Source organism: Neolamprologus brichardi, chromosome 17, assembly GCF_056152115.1.
Source record: "Neolamprologus brichardi isolate AB-2024 chromosome 17, ASM5615211v1, whole genome shotgun sequence".
In the NCBI taxonomy this organism is placed as follows: domain Eukaryota; kingdom Metazoa; phylum Chordata; class Actinopteri; order Cichliformes; family Cichlidae; genus Neolamprologus; species Neolamprologus brichardi.
The window spans coordinates 24,740,664-24,753,543 of record NC_142120.1 but is presented as its reverse complement, the minus strand read 5'-3'; the positions used below and the strand labels follow the sequence as shown (position 1 = coordinate 24,753,543).

General features: G+C 39.0%; 1 protein-coding gene across 3 annotated transcripts in view; it reads right to left on the bottom strand.

Moving 5' to 3' along the window:
* Positions 1 to 376: 376 nt before the first annotated feature.
* The window catches only part of pde4dip (phosphodiesterase 4D interacting protein), a 34,171-nt gene continuing 21,667 nt past the window's right edge, over positions 377 to 12,880 (bottom strand). Inside the window, exons 21-37 of one of the 3 annotated variants that reach the window (XM_087830291.1) lie at positions 11,778 to 12,046; positions 11,384 to 11,521; positions 11,065 to 11,259; positions 9,768 to 10,052; positions 8,786 to 8,917; positions 8,465 to 8,584; positions 8,114 to 8,303; positions 7,837 to 7,961; positions 6,546 to 6,662; positions 6,309 to 6,413; positions 5,674 to 5,861; positions 5,262 to 5,393; positions 4,754 to 4,786; positions 4,307 to 4,445; positions 2,552 to 2,598; positions 2,239 to 2,362; positions 377 to 1,461 (exon numbers count right to left, since the gene is read on the bottom strand). In XM_087830291.1, the coding sequence (XP_087686417.1) occupies positions 1,313 to 1,461; positions 2,239 to 2,362; positions 2,552 to 2,598; positions 4,307 to 4,445; positions 4,754 to 4,786; positions 5,262 to 5,393; positions 5,674 to 5,861; positions 6,309 to 6,413; positions 6,546 to 6,662; positions 7,837 to 7,961; positions 8,114 to 8,303; positions 8,465 to 8,584; positions 8,786 to 8,917; positions 9,768 to 10,052; positions 11,065 to 11,259; positions 11,384 to 11,521; positions 11,778 to 12,046 (2,488 nt within the window). In that variant the 3' untranslated portion in view covers positions 377 to 1,312. The remainder of the gene's footprint in view (positions 1,462 to 2,238; positions 2,363 to 2,551; positions 2,599 to 4,306; positions 4,446 to 4,753; positions 4,787 to 5,261; positions 5,394 to 5,673; positions 5,862 to 6,308; positions 6,414 to 6,545; positions 6,663 to 7,836; positions 7,962 to 8,113; positions 8,304 to 8,464; positions 8,585 to 8,785; positions 8,918 to 9,767; positions 10,053 to 11,064; positions 11,260 to 11,383; positions 11,522 to 11,777; positions 12,047 to 12,880) is intronic. The other 2 variants (XM_087830292.1, XM_087830293.1) reach the window with 2 other exon arrangements.

Sequence of the window (12,880 nt, the reverse complement as noted above, 5' to 3'; positions counted from 1 at the left end):
GCACTTTAATACTCAAGCTTAAAAACAAAAGCAAAGAAACACAGTGCTATGTATTGCACAGTAACCCCAGAATTTCCATTTTTCAGTAAAAGTATTAGAGGGCAGTAAAGCCACAGTTCATGCACAAAACAAAACAGGTGACCTACAAAACAGAAAAAAGTCACGAAAAACAAACTAAACAATAATAATAATGATAATGATAATAAACACAAGAGGAGCCAATGAAATAAAATAAACTGTGAGTGTCACAAAACCTCTTCCAAAGGAAACGCTTCCAGAGACGTGTTTATTTTTTTAAATATCGCTGTGACAAAACAGATACTGACAAATTTAGCTAAAAACAAAAAATAAACACAGAAAAAATGTTGTTGTTTTTTTAAAAAAAAAAAAAAAAAAGATGACGAAGAAGAAAAAGCTATGCTATAAATGCTATGGTTTTTTTTTTTCTCGTTACAAAAATGAGCTGTCATCCTTTCTGGACCATTTATTAAAATGTATCTCACAAGTATCTTTTTTACAAGGTTTATCAAGCCTGCAAGTTGATGATGCCAGAGTCCCATTTTAAAATATCTAAAGATAATGGAAAGGTTGTTTCCATGTCTAACAGAAAAAGTGAAGTTGGAGGGTGAACGGTGAATCAGTGACACTGCTGTGTTACTTGAAAGTTAGAACATCATCTACCAGCTACACGACCGACTGCACGTCTTTTGATAGGTCTATGTTCTTTTTTCATTGGGATATGAGGACAAAACTAAAACATAACTACCTCTGGGGAGTATGGCTTTGTTTTATCACAACGCTCACACCACATGCATGTAATTCTACACACTGACTACAAACATGAGCCTCAACAGAGGCTAAGAGGAAGCACTTTGGATGTTGCTCTTTAACTCTCCCTTTTTCTGCTGGCATTAAACAAATTTTTTGCATTTTAAAATCCCTGCTGAAGTAAAAAAGGTGAATCTCCTTCCTGATTTGTCACTTTTAAACTGTGAGTCAAGGGCATCCTCCAGAAATTGCTGATTAATTTGCTGATAAATCTAAACGTTTTCAAACTGTTTTAAATGTAGTTTATTCTTATTAAAAAATTCTTATTAAAATTTGGTTTAATAGTAATAATGCAAAAAGACCGCATCAGACAGACGCTATGAATCATAAACAAACTTAAGCCAAACTGAGACTTAACTCATATGAACAAGAAAAACCTTTGAGTTCCCTCCAGGAAAATCCTGCAAACATCCGCACAAATTATACCATTGATACAAATAATAAAATATCACTGCCATCTCTGTCTGTGTTGATGAACTCTGAGCTACAGGAAGACTTCCTGCAGGGGGAGCTGGTGCGGAGTCCATCCCTGGGCAGGAGAGGAGGAAGAGCTACAGGGTGAAGTTTGGGGCTTCATGACACTCCAACCAGGAGACATGTTGAGCTCACAGAAGCGTCCGCCTGAGATTTCACCTGAAAGACAGTTGACAAGAGATCCAGGAGGTTACTATGGAGCGGATCATATTTATGCACCACCTGTTAAATGTAAGTTGTATATAATTTAAAATGTTACACTTGTAAGTAACTTTACTATTTCTTTTTGTTAACACCGGTATCAGCTTCTGATTGCTGTTCATCAGTTTTCCTTTGTCCCCTCAAAATGCACATATGCAGAGCAAAACCAACCTATTGCTCAGCCAGTGATTTTAGACATTTATATCAATTTGAGTTCATAAAAAATGTATGTGTATAAAAGTAAGTATAACAGTAACCACATATAAATCCCAATAATCTCTTTTGCAGTTAAAAATGTCTGTTTTAAAAATCTATATTTTTGGTTCACCTCCATCAGACATTTTTTTGCACTTATTACTTGATAACAGAATCAAAAGAAATAGTAATCCTGAGTAAGGACTAGAGGCCACATTCTTAAATTGGTCAGTATGGTCTCACTGCACTATTTGCTTTTCTAGTAAACAAACTGACGTGACTAGTTATTGTTTTTGTCCAAATGATGATTAGCAAGAAAGACGAACATTAGCAAGAAAAGCAACGTGTTAGTGTTTGCTTAGTCTTTTACATACAAGTATGCTGTTTACCTGTTTAGTAGTATCTCAGTCAGCCTTACGTGCTGCATGATTATGTAGTATTTAAGCGGCTTTACTGGCTACATGCAAACATTTTTGATATATACAGTAGGTTCTTAATCAAAAAGCAAGCAGCTTCACCACCCAACACGCCAGACTGTACCTTTACCAGGCCAGAGTTGTGAGGATGAGGATGAGGAAGAATAAGAGGAGGAGAGGAGTGAGGGAGGAGAAGGAGGAATGGGAAAAGGAGCATGGTGCAGGGAAGAAATCCTGAGTTCATTCTCCTGAGGACACTCAGTAGGAGACAAGATAGAGGAGGAAAGGTAAAGAAAACAAACATCTTTTTCTAATGACCAAAAGTGTGAGGATGTTATCATCCACCCACTTAGTTGTTCTTACTTATGGGAATACAACACTCATTGTGGATAATGATACCAAAACCAGGATTAATATGAGGCAACGAGTGAACTGACCTGTAAGTTGGTCTTGGCTTTTCTCAAGACATCGCGTGTTCTCAACACTGTAAAAAACAAAAACATACAATCATCATCATCATTTCTTTTTCTTACACAAACTGTAACAACAGTGAAAACAACACATGACCATGATTACACACGATTACTGACAATACAAAGTAATCTCAGAGTCAAAATCTCAGGCTTCTCATAAATGCTCTATTTCAGACTCTATGAACAAGAAAGGCATGCCATATGAGGCACCTGAGGCTCAGGAGGTGCAGCAGATCATCACTAATCAGAAAGTTGGTGGTTTGATCCCCAATTTAAAAGTATTTTTCAAGTGCTGTTAAATAGAGAAGGATTTTTTTAAACACAGCTTTTCCAAACATCCTCGTTTTATTATGGATGCTCACAGTATTTTACTTTGGACACAGGAGCCAAATTATTTCGTAAGTTCAAAAGTGTTCGATGCTAAAAGTCAAATGTGCATCCCTTTTGCTGGATAACAGTCATTTGTTGTCTCACACACATCATCTTAGCAAATTTCTCAAGTTCCTCCAGATTTGATGGTCTTTTGCCATTAACCTTGGTCTTCAACACCCCACAGTTTTCAGTCATATTCAAAACAGGAGTTTGTGCAGGCGAGTCGATAATGTTCACTTACTCGTACTGGAAAACAAAGTGACAACCTAGATCGAGTTTTTCTGCCGACTGCTTGAGGTTTTCTTTCAAAATCTTCTCATATGCTTCTTTCTTCATGATTTCTTACATTTTGACGATATTCCCACGTCACCTACCCATTGGAAGGTTGATTGTTCGATCCCTGGCTGCTTCAGTCTACGTACATACCAAATATACTAACTTGTAGAAAAAAGTCTTTGTGTGAATGAGGCAAGTTTTGTAAAGTGCTTTTAGTACTCAGTAGAAAAACACTATATAAGAAACAGTCCGTTTCCAGCCCACTGCGTGTTTCATTGTGAGGATAGTGTTTTGGGGTTGTACGCCTCTTCAATCATAAGCAGGATGTGCTTCTAGTATATATAATCTTTTCTCCAGGTTGTCCTGGAGTTTTCCTTGGGCTTAAGGGTTAAGTCATTCACTTGTATCTTGGCAGCTGTTCAGGGAACTTTAGATACACCTCTCACTAGTTTTCTTTGAATTTCACTTCCTACCTCCACCAGGCTTGTTCTGTACCGTGTGCCTCTCTTTGAATTCTCTCTTGTCACTCCAGTTTTTGACACTTGAAAACACCATGTATATAGATCTCAGTTTTAGACAAACTTAGTCTAACCCTCAGTTTTAACTTGATTTTACAAGCTTTGAGCACTGCATAGGTGAAAGACGTTATTATGCAGGAATAGTTTGTGCTGAATAAATAGAAATTTTGTATGCTTTATAAAAAAAAAACAAGTATATTTAGAAATGCTGTGTTGAAAATCCCTTTCTCTGTTAAAAAATGCGCTAAAGAAAATTTTGACAATAACTTGTATGAATGTGTGTGTGAATGGGTGAACGAGGCTTGTAGTAAAAAGCACTTTGAGTGCTTTATTAGAAATGAGAAAGTACCAGACAATTTATCGTTTCCCATACCCCTTTTATTGCCAGCTTTGGCATGCACCTCTAGCTGTGACCACAGAAGCCCCGCCCACAATCTGTTCATACCAAGTGTAGCCAATAAAAAGAAATCGCCCTTTAAGAGAGGAGAGGCTCTCTACACTTAACACATGGTTTTACATGTGCTATTAGAGCTTTTTGGAAATGTGTACTCACATTGGCTGACTATAAAGTGCTCCATGCTATCTTTGGTGCCGCTGGAGCTCTTCACTCTCTCCATTGTGTCCTTTAGAGCCTGTTCTTGCTCTGAGAGCTTCAGACGGAGAGAAAGGACCTCCTCCCTCAGAGACTGATCCTAAATAGCAAAAGACAGGTATATGGCTCTCTAAGCTCTTGTAGATGCATACACTGACATGCAGAACATGCGAGTACAACCTGAAATAATAAAGGCAGGTGCAGCAGTTGCGGTAAATGATACAATTTTGCATAAAATCTGTTTATTTACTCATATCCAGCTCCTTTAATCTTTGGGGAAAAGTTAGTAAATCTTTTACTTCTAAGTAAAGTATGTGCAAAGGCCCCTAACAGGGTTCACCTCACAGGGGGCAACTGTATCACCCTCATGTTTTTCTATCAGCAACAAGCTTACGTAGTGAAACTTACTCTGTGTAGGGTGGTGTGATTCTTTCTGAGAGCCTGAGGAAAAGGAGCAGGATCATTTAACCCTGACAGATGTTTAAAAAATGATTTTGAGCAGAATGTTTCTGTTATATAAACTTCAAATGTAATGGGAGTTAGATCTAAAAGTGGCAAATTAGATATATATATATATTTATATAGGTTTAAAACACTAATTGATTACATATTATAGCAGCAATATATATGTCAAAGTCTGCTTTTATTAGAGTTTTTTCAGTGATACAAATGCCCTCATCCAGTGTTACACTGCTCATGTTGTAACACACTGTCTTGCATTAAACTGAACATTTTAGTCAATTTTAGTAAATACTTTTATCAAGAAATTTTTTTCCACTTCTCTATTTATGTATTAATGCTGAGAAAAGAAATCATGCGTGGCGAGACAAAAAATAGTAATACAGTGATTTTGGTCTCTCGTTTTTAAAATCCCAAATCAGATTTCCTCTGTGACACCAGGAAATACTTTTCTGACCTGTTGGACTTCCTCAGATTTAGGCAGAGCTGCTCTCCAGAACACGCAAAGCAGAGACTCGGCCTCATCCAGTATCTGCCGCAGAGTTTTAGTGTCCAGCAGCAGCTTCTGAACAGAACCCCAGTCTGAAAGCTGGAACACAAAATGCATGAAGTCAATATAATGTGCATTAATTATGAATATATTTATTTCTATTTATGTATGAGAGGGTTTTGCCAGGGCTGCGGCACTTGTTCGCGTCGCTTCTGTTATGAGAAAAGTTATTTACAGACCTGACAGCACATTCCAGAGACCACCCCCTATTACAAGGCACTAATAATTTTTATCTTATCTGCTCTGGACTTTAATGAGGACCATAATTCAGTAAATGAATCTCAAGTTATATTGAATAAAAAGAGATTTGAGCTCTTACCTGATGAAAGGAGAACTCCTGTGAGGTGCTCAGAGAATAAAGAGCAGTCTCCATCTTAAGGAGGAGCGCACTTCCCTGGAGGATGTGCTGCTGCAGAACTTTGAAGTCATCAATGTGGCCCACTGCATGGCGGCCATGACAGTTATAAAAACAGCCATCTGTGCGATGTCCATGCAGGGTTGAGCCTGCTGGAAAGGAAAACGAAAGAACTGTGTCCAGTGCAGTCTTCTCTCTATGGATTCACTTATTTGATTTAAGGTTTTATTTGAGTACAGAAATCCCACATAAAAAAAGAACTTTTAAATGCCTAAAGTTACAGGTTCAAACTTAAGCCAGGCTCAAGCCAGGGAGATGTGCAATAACTACACATTATCAGTGACATGAGGCAAGGAGTTATTATTTGAAAGAATTGTGGATGTGGACTCAAAACATACATGGTTACTGTTATTTCCTTTTTTGCTCAGAGATAGTGTTCCCCATAGCCAACTGCTCATAGTTTCTGGTTTCATGTAAAATTATTCACACTGAGGGATACCTGAACAAAGCTTGCGGAATAATGTTTTCATGCTTAAAGTTATGACTATTATGGGTAGGATTGCATAGTCACAGTGCAAGTGCTGCTTGAAATCTCTCACCCTGATCAGTTGCTCCAGTTTCCTCTGTGTGTTTCTGCATAGCATGCAAAGGAGAGGAAGGACTGAAAAGTCCAGTGTCTCTCACAGGTGGAGAGGGAACGCTATCTGTGGAGACAGATTCCCATCAGTACTGACCTTAAAGTTTCCTTGTTAATACATTTTTGTAATTGTAGTGCTATGATCTGCCATATTTGTCAGGATTTTCAGAAACAGTCTAGGTGTTTCAGATATACTGACCGCTGAAGAGCTGCCTCCTGGCTTGAGGCTGCGTGTCAGCTTCTCTGCTCAGCTGCTGCTCCAGCTGAATGTGCAGATCTTTGGGATCAAAGACTGTTGTGCTGTCACTGCCTTGACCTGTTAGAGAACACACAAATACTGGTGATTAACAAAGAAAGTAGACAATCTGTGTGGGAGCGAGAGATTGAGAAAAGAAGCAGGTCCTCATTGTAACTTCAGAAAAGTGACACATTAGATGATTTTCACAAGAAAGACATTTTTAAGTTCACAAAACACACACATGGACCAGTTTTCATATTACTGCATTCCTAAACAGAAACATAATTCCAGCAGCCGTCTTTTACGAACGGCAGCTCATAGAAAAAATACCCACCTGGAAAATAGTGATTGATGCCAGTGGGGTTCATTCACTAATATAGGCAAAATTATCCAAACAAAATAAGTGTGCATGCAAAAGTTTTGGTCTGATTAATGAAACATGTGCAATGTTTTTCTACTTTTATTTTTGAATGCTATATGACAAAATATTCTGTGATATAAAGTGAAAAGGTTTGACATCAGAGATGATGTGAAGAAAAATAAGATAGCATAAGAAGGAAGCAGGTGGAGAAGATGAAGAGCCTCCAGCCCACTGGGAAGTAGCAAACTGGTAAGAAATGAATGCCATTGATGACATCCAGCCAATATGCAAGTCTTTTTAGTAAATGCAGCTTTAATATGCTAAGCATTTAGTGTTAGGCATATTAGCTAAAGCTTGAACATACACTTTTTCACTCAATCGTTTATGTTGTACGTTACATTTGAATTCTTTATTGTTATTTAACTCCATGATTTTTTTTTTACATTGTTCTGGAAAACAAAATAATTGCCAAAATAAGTTTAAAACATAAGACAGACTGGTATACATGTGGTCTGGGGAAGTTTTACATTTGTTTATAAAGTATTAAAAAAAATTCATGTAGGAAAATACTGATGAATTCTCGATACGTGCGTGTTTCTGCGCACTGTTTAAGCACAGTTTTGTGTGTGCACCATGTTTAGAATTAAAAATATTACTTCTAGAATACTTAGAGAAATTTTGCATTACTCATTTTCCTGCCTTGCGATAAATTGGCCACATGTCCATGGTGTATGTTGCGTCTTGACTGCTATGATAGACTCCAGGACCACAATGTCTCTGAATTCAGTAAAGACAAATGGATAGATGGATGGATGGATGGATGCTTTTCTTCACTACATCGAGTTAAAGCCGCTCACTGATCTGAACAGGCGACTGTGTGTTGATTCTTACCAGTGGGCGCATTTGTGGTGACTCTCCCCTTTTTGCGATACACCTGCAGCTCACACTGAAGAGAATGGACCAAACTGCGGCTCTCACAAAGCTGCTGCCGGAGAACAGTCAACTCATGCTGGAGCCTGAGGTATTTCATAAAATGCATGAAATCGTGTTATTTATTACTTTATTGATTTCTTTAAGATATGTGTTTCCTTCAAAACAGTCCCACTAAAATGTCTAAAAAGTGTTAGTGTTGTTCCAAGTATTCCAATGAGAGAAACAAACAGACTACCTGTTGACGGTTTCCTGGTTCCTCAGTCTGTCTTGTTTCAGGTGTAACATCTCCTGACTCTGAGCTTCAGCCTCAGTTTGGAGCTTCCTGGTTTGCTCTGCCCACTTCTCAGCCTCTAGCTCCACCTCCTTCACCCTGGAACGCTCCTGGAGCGCCACCTCCCTCAGCTGCTCTGCCTCCTTAGTGCTCTCTGCATGATACATAACAACAGAGCAGAATGGATATTTGGATTTTGAATTTTTTTTGTCTGATTTCAGGCAGGGACATTTAAGACTCACATTTGCATTCTGAATAAATAATATAAATAATGACTCTTGAGCTTATGACATGGTAGTAAACATTAAACTGTACCTTTGGTAACCTGCTTCAGCTGATTTTGTAGACTAACATTTTCCTCTTTTAGATGTCTAATTTCACTGGCAAGCTGGTTGACTGATTCCAGTCCCTGGATGTAAATATTGGTAGGAGCACCTTTGGAGGAGATAGAGACAGAGGAGTGAAAAATAATAAATAAATAATAAATAATAAATAATGACAGAAAAAACATCTTTGTAAATTAAATTTAAAGCAATAAAATTTCGATAACATATTTTGTTAGAACTAAATTCAATGCTTTTCAAAACTTTGAGCCCCGCAGATAACACGAACAGTGTGTTCGTTTGTCTCTGTTACCTTTCTCAGTGGTGGTTCGGGCCAGTTTCTCCTCCAGCTGTTGTCGGAGACGGTCGTTGTTGTGGATGGAGTCCTCCAGTCTCTGCCTCAGACTCCTGATTTCCTTCAAGTGCTCCTTCATCAGGTCTGAACCTGTAGCAGACAAAGCGCAGAGTGAGTGTCTGTTGTGAAATCACCATCCACGCTCACCTAATAAACTAGCAAGGCAAGAAAAAGATCATTTATTGTCAAAAACAGTGACTGATCACTCACAGCTGGCTTAACGGGAGTTTGTTTTTCATGCACTGGCTATTGAGTATTTTAATTCCAAACATGTCTGGATGTGTGTTTAACTAAACCCTTTCAAATGTCATTGCATATTTAATCCATGTTCAAAAAAACAAAACTTCATATACATGATTCTTAACACAATGCTCACAAAACATTTAATATGTTTCAGATCAGTTTGATTTTATTTATAGCACCACAACAAAAGTTGCCTGAAGTTGCATTCACAGCCTGATGTACTGAATGCTTTATTCGTAGAACAAAACAAAAACCCTACATGTCTTTTCTGGCTTTTATCCCAATACATCAGCAAAATGAAAGAATAATTCAGAAGCCGAGCTTTTATTATATTCATCTGAAAATTCTGCAGTTTTTAAAACTTATTACAAACCTATAACATCTCGTCTTTGACCATTTTGCAAACAAATATTCCAAACTAATTTCAGCTCAGTGTTATATAATTCTTGTTTTTTTGGTATTTCTTTTAAGGCTATAAGAAAATAAGAACAAAAATATGCTTTTAAAGCCTCAGCTGAGGAAATACAGTTTAGACTAATTTACTACCCCAGTTTGCTAAAAACTGATATTACATAAGCACACCCAGGCACTAGTGTCAGTAGGGAACTTGTACATACAAAACATTGAACAATTTTTAAACATTTTTAATATAAACACCCAGAAATCAGAGAAATCATCGGACACATTAAAGCTTTACCTGTGTGACTGTTGCCTGACTGGTACCCTGAGGATCCTGATGACAGGTCAGCTCCAGTTCTCACTGCTCGATTTCCATAGCTCACATCCCACAATGCACTGCTCTCCAGGAGGCTGGCCCCAGCTTTCATTGTCAAGCTGGCATCCAGACTACTGTTGCTAGCAGCACTGCTGAAAGGAGAAGGTTGGAATCCTTGGTAGGAGAGAGGCAGTAAGTCAAAGGAGTCCGGCTGCTGGTAGACAAATGGGAAACCCTGAAGCGGTTTGGCTTGAGGAGTAGAAAACCCTGCAGAGGATGAGACGATTTAAGGAAACAACTAAAGGAAAAGCGGATAGCTTATATATTGTGTAAATACATGGTCTGCTTTGTGTGTGTGTCTTAGAGAGACTAAGAGCAAGATGAAGGGATTTCCCCTGACATCGGGAGCAAGTTTGTTAATCAGCCAAATGAAATTTGTCTGGTTGGGGCTGAAAGCTCTAATTCCCATGAGTGTTTTAAGATCACAGCAAATCCCTCTCCAGCTGGAGGCTCTGGCTTCATTAAACATCAAGTGTAGAACAGTTGCTTAATGAGTAAGAAAGTACAGTGTGTTAAAGATAAAGGCAAAGGGATGACAGTGAGAAGAAAGACAAAGGCAGTTATTATTAAAGCTGGTCAGCTCCCTCTTTGCTTAACTACAAGAAGCCATTTTATAACCTTTATTATAGTGTACAATTCAGAGGTAAATAACAAGAAATTGGTAGAGTACAACTAAATGTAATGTAGATGGCTGTTGCTATCAAAGTTAGGTGCTCTAATTATGTGATGCTCTTTAATAAGACACACAAAATGTCAGAAATTCAGGATCTGCAACCAAATCAGATCATAAAATCAGCCTTTAGGTGATCTAACAAATCCCCCACACGTCTTTTAGAAAGTAAGCAATACAAAGTAATTCATTTGCATCATGCCCCAGTATTTTATGGGGCAGTAATTACCATATAATGCACCAGCACAAGCATGAATGCGGCCAATGACATCGGCATCTTATGTAGGTTATGTCATAGGGTCCAAAAAGATCCCCTGTAGAAGTCTAAATCATTTCTAATGATTCAGACTACTGAAACATTCAACAATTGTTGAGTAATCGTTACTCTTAGGCAGACTAAATCCATTTTATTTCACCAGCAGCTGCTTAATTTTGTAAAGAAATTCAAAGGATTGTTTCTGGAAGGAATCAGTTCTTGGTTGCACACTCCATTGAATTTGTTTCGTTTAAAGTGGGTCAAACACAAAAGCATGCACAGACATGACGCACTGCCTTTGTCTGCCAGCTGCCTTTGTAACATCTGCAGCTCCTGGTGCACCTCAGTCAGGGAGAAACCCATACCCCCACTGCTTTGGCAACGCGTTCGCAGGTTGGAAGGGCGAGGATGGAAGGACAAGCGTGTCTTCTGGGCGGAGGAAGTGGGGGAAGTGTGAAAGGAAGTAGGGTTGAAAACTGAGACAGGAGCTGGGAGAGAAGGGGAAGGTAAATATGATAGACAGACTCAAAAAAGCAAAGAATAAAGAAAGATACAGGAAGGAGCAGTTGCAATCTACATGAGCTGAAGGACATTTTCTGGGGTCCTTCCTACCTGTCTGACTCTGCATGCCTGTGTGTTGGGAGCTGGTGGATTGCATGCTGGAGCAGCTATGACAGGACTGGGTTCTGTGAGATGAGGTGATAGATGGAGGAATAGATGGATGGCGTGACACTGTTCCATGGTGACAATCTGGAAATGAAAAGACATACACTGCAAAACACTGATTCTATGCATTTTATGATAAAGAGTTGATACTGCAAAGGTCAAATGCCAAAACTGCAGTGCGGGACTTTAAAATGATGGTTAATGCTCTGCTGGAAACAGATCATCAATTGCAATTTCCTCACACATGAGTAACATTTGCATGGAATTACACAAATATTCATAATTGGAATTCCCTCTGGGCTGTGTTGGTTAAAAAACACACAAAGAAAAACACTCGTACCTGTGCTCACTTTGGCAGAAATCCGTGATTCATCCTGGCCAAGCTCACTGGCAGCATCGACATCAGAGTTCAACTCCAGGTCCTCAATTGTGGATCCATGCTCATCGGACACATAAGAGATGCGATCTGATTGGTCGGTGGTATCAGAGAGGGCATGACCGCTGCAGGGTGTGTCAGAACGATGAGGATGATGGTGCTGCTGATGCTGGTTTAGTCTGGCACGGAGAGACTCAATGACCTTGTCCTTCTGCTGCAGCTCTTTACTGAGGCTGTACGCACGTGCGCGCATGCACACAAACACAAACACACACACACACACACACACACACACACACACACACACACACACACACACATTTTATTTACCATGGTCGATGCACAATACATTTATCGTGTCAGATATAGCTAAAATGTAATTCTCCTCTGTAGTCCCTAATTATTAGGCCACAAATAATGTGCAGATAACAATCTATTAAATCATCATAAAATCATAAAAGCATTTATAGCCCCCCCCCCCCACCCCCTGCTTTCCCACACACAGACACACAAAGAGAAACACACGCACAATTTAAAATGAAAGGCAAAATGTTTAAAAGTACTGAACCCTGATTTCTGTGTGCTGAGGAATCTGAGAGTAGTAGCTGCATGAGCTGTGTCCATGTGACTTAAAGGATAAGTATTATTAAGCAGTGCTGTACCAGGTGTGTGAGTCACCTGCCTGCTCTTCTCACAAAAGGCTTTGCTGACTGCATCGTGTTGCTTTGGGGAAGCCTCTTAGTGACTAACACATACATGACACTGCATCAGATCAAATGTGTAAGAATCTAGACTGACATTAAACAAGTCACACACACATTTTTTGGAAAGCTATGTTCAATTTCATTAGCCACACTCAGGCCTGATTACTGCTACACCCGATGAATGAAGAAATAATTTCAACAGAACCTTTGTGACAAAGTGAAGTAACAAAGTCATTGACATCTATCAGTCTTGTGAGGGTTAGGAAGTCATTTCTACGGCTTTGGAACTCAGACCCATGGTGCTCCACAAATGGATCAAGTTGGAACAATGGTGAGCTTCCCATGAAATGCATTGATGGAACA